Source organism: Morone saxatilis, unplaced genomic scaffold (assembly GCF_004916995.1).
Source record: "Morone saxatilis isolate NCDOM2014 unplaced genomic scaffold, NCSU_SB_2.0 Contig15, whole genome shotgun sequence".
NCBI lineage: Eukaryota > Metazoa > Chordata > Actinopteri > Moronidae > Morone > Morone saxatilis.
This window is the reverse complement of record NW_023339707.1, coordinates 9,028,416-9,034,855: the sequence shown is the minus strand read 5'-3', so window position 1 is coordinate 9,034,855 and position 6,440 is coordinate 9,028,416. Positions and strand designations below refer to the sequence as shown.

The following is a 6,440-nucleotide window of genomic DNA, read 5'->3' as shown; positions in this document are numbered from 1 at the left end:
TGTGTGTGTGTGTGGGAGGGAAAGTGAATGAGAGTGTGGCTGTCTGTATGAGTATGTGGGGGATTTGCCTGATGTGTGAACATGTGCTGGGAGTGTGGAGACTGTTAAGATGTTTACAGTTGAAGCAGTTTTCTTCTCTTAACAGTTCAGATCACGTTCATCCACCGTCAAATTAAAGTGGACAGACTGAACTTCAAAAGCATGACCACCACTGAGTCCTTTTTATAGCAAAATATCCAGTGTTAGTATTGAGTTGATGGCTCAAATGATGATTTTAAAGCACCTGAAACTAATAGTAGCTGTATAATAAGCAAGGAAAATTAGGGAAAACATCCATTATAAACAAATAATCAAATTTATTATCAACACTCTCAGCCTGCATTGGAGTGATTTGATAAGATTTAATAAAGTAAACAACAACTCTCATTATTATGCATCCTATATTCTTAAAAGAGAATAATAGTTTATTACAACTTGTAGCTTGCTTAGTTTTGGCCAAAACACCTGTCAGTTATGATAAAATAGTACATTGATAAAAAAAAAAGAATCACTTAGAACTGGGAACACAGCGACATTGCTACAACAAATTATTATGAAATAAAACACTTTCATTTGGAAGTGTATCTTTAACACCCGTATTAATGCCTTTTTACACAGGAAAACATCTTGTGGTGTGTGGGCCATAGCAGTCCACACATTCTCTCTTCTTCATCATTTGAGTCCCAAAACACTCGCAGAGAAGCTCTTTTTTGAATAATCTATGAGATGTCTCAACTGTTGCACAGCTCCGTGAGGAAAGTCTGCCGTGTCAAACTAGTGGAAGTGGCTGCATGTTGGTCTTTTCTAGTGCTTGGCCCTCTGTAACACCCACGTGTGCCTGGTGGTGGAGGCACTTTGTGCTCAATTACGTGGCGGTGGAGATGACATGAGACAGCGGCGTGCTTCCCTCTGGGGTCACCACTTTCCCATATCAACACAAGCGCTGGGTCAGTCTCTGAGCTGCACCCCCTCCCCTCATCACTCCCCCCCGCCACCCCACCCCAGCCTCTTTCTCTCGCAGTCTATTCCTCCACCTGCTCCCCGGAGACACACTCATTGTCCCCACGGCTATAAACACTTCATTGAGCATGTGGCAGCCCTGCGTTCCTCAAAGCCCTTCCCAGCGTTCTCATTGGCCCAGGGACTGTGAGAAACTCCAGCCAGACCAAGACCCACACATTCATATGGAGATGTGGGACTATAAATACAGGGCAGAGGCAGAGGAGAAGGCAGCTCAGATTCAACTGGCTCTTCAAACCGAGCAGGAACGCTCTGACTCTACAGCTATGGCACCCACTGTTTTTGGACAAGCAAGCTTTCCTAAGGAACACCTGACTCCTGCTCATAAGGTAAACTTGAGTTCTATAAAGTCACACCGCTCCCTTGTTGAATTCTCTTCATATGATATGAAAAAGTTTGAATTTTATTCTAAATTATTGTTCTTTTTCTTTTATTCAGCTGAGGAAACCAATGGTCGAGAAACTGCGCAGAGACCGCATCAACACCAGCATTGAGCAGCTGAAATCCCTGCTGGGTCCTGAGTTCCTCAGGCAGCACCCAGACTCCAAGCAAGAGAAGGCGGACATCTTGGAGATGGCTGTGTCCTATCTGAGAGGCTGGCAGCACCAGAAGCAGCAGCAGCAGGCCAACGTGACCTCGGGCTTCATGACAGCCAAAGACGGCTACTCCCACTGTGTGCAGGAGGCCGTCAGCTTCCTGTCCCACTGTGAGGTCCAGACTCAGGCCCACAGACGGCTGCTCAACCACTTCCAGGGTCTGCAGACGTCCAGCAGGACCAGCCACAGTCCCTCCACCCTCTCCCCTCCTGGCTCTCCACTCCATCAGGTCAGCTCCAGCAAGGGCCAGGCCTCCGGTGCTCTGTGGAGGCCTTGGTAGGATGGAGGCAGCATCAGAAAGAGAAATACGTCTGTGAACGTCATGGACAGAAAGTTGAAGACTCACTGAAGTCTGTTTCCTTTTGCTTTGGCAGGAGATTCAATATTGTTGAGTGTTTCACTTGTGGTGAAATGGGCACAATGTGCCAGTATTCCTCTGGTAGGAATGATATGATTCAGGTTTTACTGAATTTGTACACCATGTGTATACACATTATTCACTTTATAATTTAGAGTGTTTAACTCTGTGATTGTGTTAATTGTTCCTGTGGAAAAGAAACAACTCCTGAATTTATGTTTTTTTTGCAAACGTCACTGAATTGTCTTGTGAACCCACATTGGGTTGAAATTATTTAAGTGTCTGTGACACTGTTTGATTTATGTGTTTTAACTACTGTCTATCTTTGATACTGAGTATCACTGACTGATACATTTCATCAGCTTGGTGTTGATGAATCAGCATCATCCCATTAATGGATCCCATGGATCCACTTTTACTGTAAATCGTATTATGATTATACTTAATTATGACTATTTGTAACCATCATTTGGCCTATGTGTGAAGGAATGTTAGTGCATGACTTGTACCTGTTAACTGTTCAGATGTGATGTTCATAATAGATTTTTTTCTTATCTTCAAATGAATACCTTTTATAAAGGCATGTTATGTTGATACATCTTTACTAAAAGAATCTGTTGATTTGCTTCCTTGAGAAGTTTGCCTCTGAAAAAATAAATGGAAAACTTCACATGAAGTTTTAAAAATATACACAACAGTTGTGTTTTTACTTTTTTCAGAAGACTGTAGTGCTGAGTGTCAGAAATCGATATAAATCACACATTAAGCTGGAGTTTGTGTGTTAGTGCCTACATTAGGTCTTTAATGATTGATTGACTGAATAAACATTTCAGTCCAGTAGACAGTTTGGTCAAGGTAACAGACTTAAACACAGTCAAACCAGAGAGTTTATCAGTACAACATTTAACTAACAGCAGCTTTACTATTGTGCCTTGCTCAAAGGAACAACAGTCTCTTTGTGTAATGCTAAACATTTACTTTGATAATTATAGCTTACTCTAAAACTGCACATTTACTTTGCATTGTACATGGTGAAGAATCATTTCAAGAATGGGAGAAAACCCAAATGTGACCACATATATATATATATTATATTTGTAAAGAGTAATATGAAATTAATTTACAAGGTTGTGTCATTTTTCACTTGTGCAATAGAGAAAATTATATTTATACTGGTACCAAAGCAAAGGCAACATAAAATATATGAATGTTCAGGTCCTGAGAGGTTTGTTGTTAGTGGAACCAGTGAAGCTGACAGTAGGTGCTGCACATTAAAACTGCATTCTGGTAGTCTTACTACAGTTTATAAATGTGAATGTGTGTTTTGAAATACACTAATTTGTTTGCAGTGTGGATTATTTGTTTTTAGTGTGTTTCAGCTTAAAAACCTGATTTCCCTTCACGAAAATATTTTAAAACATAACTTAAAAATGTTAAAATTTTATATAATTAATGCTAATCAAGTATATTTTTTACTTAACTTAAAAACCACCTTAAGTTAAGTAAAAAATATGCTGTATCTGTTTTTAGCTGTATCATACTTTTGTTTCATAGTATTTCCCACCGGGATCATTAAAGTTTCATCTTATGTGACCTTGCTGCTGCACAGGTGTTCAAGAAACAAAACAAAAAAACCCCAGGGTATGAAGAGACACCCCCGCACGTCACATGTCCCACTTCTGCTGTGGTGGTCGTGGCATGCTGTCTAGTGCTTAAATTATGTCTCAAGTGCCACAAAAGTCTTTCAAAACTATTTGTGTGTGCAGAAGTTGTGGAGAATGTGGCATGCCTGGGACTTTCTCAGGGTCTAGTTGGCCAGGCCAGATGGTCTGGCTGAAGCTGCCTCCCCTCCCCCTTCAACAGGAGATCAAACACCGTAGCTAATGTGATGTGTAACAAGACACACTTCTATTGTTCCCGTCTCGGGGGCCAGTGAATAGGCCCAGAGTGTGGGAAACGGGAGATACCACACTCACAGAGAGATGGCTGACGGGAAGCCGCTCTGTGCCGCCGCAGGTCTGAGCGATGGCCGAGACTTTATGGCAGGATTTCAGAGCTCTCAGGCTGCTGGTGGGAGGGGAACTCGTCTTCACACACACTTGTAGACAAAGACCCCCAGCAGCCGTGTAGTGCACACTAACCTTTCAGAGGAGGCACAAATTCACACAAACATGTCGACAATGAAATCAATGGAGAGGACAGATAATAAATCCAAACATGGACGTGACTTGACGGATTGGCAGTTACTGTGCTTTTAAAATGCTGCAGACAGTGGTGACCAGAGAGATACAGACAGGAGTTAAGAAAGAGAGATGTTGACTTAGATATACCTAAATATTCAAATGAGGAATGAGAAAACAAATACTGACAAATTAGTCATGCATTAAGCTACCAAGTACCAAATACCTAATAAAATAATTTACTGCTTATGTAAAGGCCGTTTTTCACTTTTGTGTGCACATTTTACTGCTAGTACTTTTACTTTACTGTTACTCTGGGTGGGAACGTTTGTGGATACTCTCCTTTTACTTTGAGGAACACATTTTAATGCAGGTCTTGGCATGGAGTATTTCTGTTGTGGCATTTTTACCTTGACTTTTTTGAGTACTTCTTGTAGATGGGTGTCTGAAACCTTCAATTAAAAGAGCCAACAGAGACTAGAGGCAGACAGACTGCTCTGTGCCAGGCACTGAAGCCAGTTGACTTGATTTTTCCCAGATGGACCGGGACACAGGGTTTCTGTTTGTCCTGCAACAAAAGATCAATTAACATTCCCAGTGGAGCATTGAGGAGCGACATGGCTTTTGTAGCTCATTTACCCTGATGTTGTGGACTGGTGGGAAACTAGGGAGACGGGACTACTCACACTGCACCCACAAGGCCGGCTTCACATCTGGGGCCAGCCAGTGATGGAGGCCCTCAGAGGCACACTGCCAGCCCGCTCATAATGCCATTAACTTGACACTAATTTGACACAGTTCATTTACAGCAGGGTCTGCAGACCCTCAGGGGAGGTAAGACAAGAGCTTATGATTAAAGGTTGCATACAGTTTTTCAGCTGACCTCAGTGACTAATATGTGACTAAAAACAACAATAAACCAAATGGGATCTGTTTCACCACATAACTGAACATGCAGCAAGATGATGCATACCAAAATAACTGACAGTAAGTTTAATAATCAATGATCAACTAATAACTTTACTAACTGAATCTCAGTGAGGGATGCACTCATAATGTCTTTCATGTCATCTTCTGTGCTGTCACCACTGACACCTGTTTGCAGGCCACTTGGGAGTAACTTCTGGATCAGTGGATAGTCTCATGAATGGATCATATTACTGACCTGTTTCCAGGACCATGTACATATAATAGCCTACCACTTAGATCTCTTATCAATTATTAGAAATTAAATGGTTTTTTTCTGATATCACATGACTTTCTTTCTTTCTCTCTCTCTCTTTTTTTCTCTCCAAGTGTGATGCATTTAGCTATTTTAACCTGCGCCATCTTTGTCTTAAAATTGACTCAAAAACACTGTCGTGTGTTCTTCATGGCGGGAATAAAAAATGCATAGCGCTGTGCGTCAACAGTGGCGCACGACATCATTTGTGGCGCTATAATCGCGCCTCCGCACCGCACGCGGTCTTTGACTCGCGCCGAGGAGAACGTGCGCCACTTGCCTGCTTTCACACCTGCGGCGCGAGTCAACAGAAGCCTTTGATCTGCGCGCTCTTCCTTCACACGTTGTTCACGTGAGACACTCTGGGAGGATGTGAGGCTTGTGGAGAGAGAGCTCGCGCAGCAACAGGTAGAAAATTAAATATTTCACCTGCAGCCAGTTGACGTCACTCTTTGACGTTAACGACTCCCCTACCTGCTCTTCCTCCTACCTGCCTCTATATCTTCATCATTTGAAACATTACTCAGCCTAAGCGTGGTGAGGCTGTGAACAGGGAAGAATGTGTCCAAATGCTCCTGTCTGCCACCAAAATGCTTTCTGGAGGAAGGGAGAGTTTCTTTGAAGAGAAAATGAAAGCCTTCAGCTTATATTGTTTTATTGCAGTGAAGCATTTGGTCCTTAATTACCCCCTTTGAAGAGGCTCACTTTTGTGTGTATGCTTTACCTTCGTTTTACTTCTAAATAATTCAATTCTGACCTTCAGTCCATGATATATTCTCCGATGACACTTGTTCATTACCTGTTGCTTATCTTGGGAAACATGCCTCGCGCAGATAAATGCTCTGTGAGTTATTGACGTGTCTTCCATTGTTGTGCTGGGAGTCCCACTGGTCAGAGTGTGGGAACCCCAGCCCTGCCTGAGCCACATGGCTTTGTTATGCTAATGCCTCAGTATAAAATGAGGAGCAGCTCCCCCAGAGACATCAGAGCTAACACTGCCGTCCTGAAGAAGCTGCTCACTTCAC

The 6,440-nt window shown here is 42.5% G+C and overlaps 1 protein-coding gene across 1 annotated transcript; it reads left to right on the top strand.

The window, feature by feature from the left end:
- Window positions 1-1,223: 1,223 nt before the first annotated feature.
- Window positions 1,224-2,643, top strand: LOC118325012 (transcription factor HES-5-like). Its single transcript, XM_035657557.1, has 2 exons — window positions 1,224-1,388; window positions 1,498-2,643. Exons 1-2 carry the CDS (start codon window positions 1,224-1,226, stop codon window positions 1,933-1,935), a joined length of 603 nt encoding a protein of 200 aa, XP_035513450.1. The 3' UTR covers window positions 1,936-2,643.
- The last annotated feature ends 3,797 nt before the right edge of the window (window positions 2,644-6,440 follow it).

Excerpts from the sequence above, each read along its gene's own strand:
- LOC118325012 (XM_035657557.1), top strand. The coding sequence starts at position 1,224 with ATGGAGATGTGGGACTATAAATACAGGGCAGAGGCAGAGGAGAAGGCA. Across the intron at positions 1,389-1,497 it reads ACCTGACTCCTGCTCATAAG|CTGAGGAAACCAATGGTCGA; the intron begins GTAAACTTGAGT and ends TCTTTTATTCAG.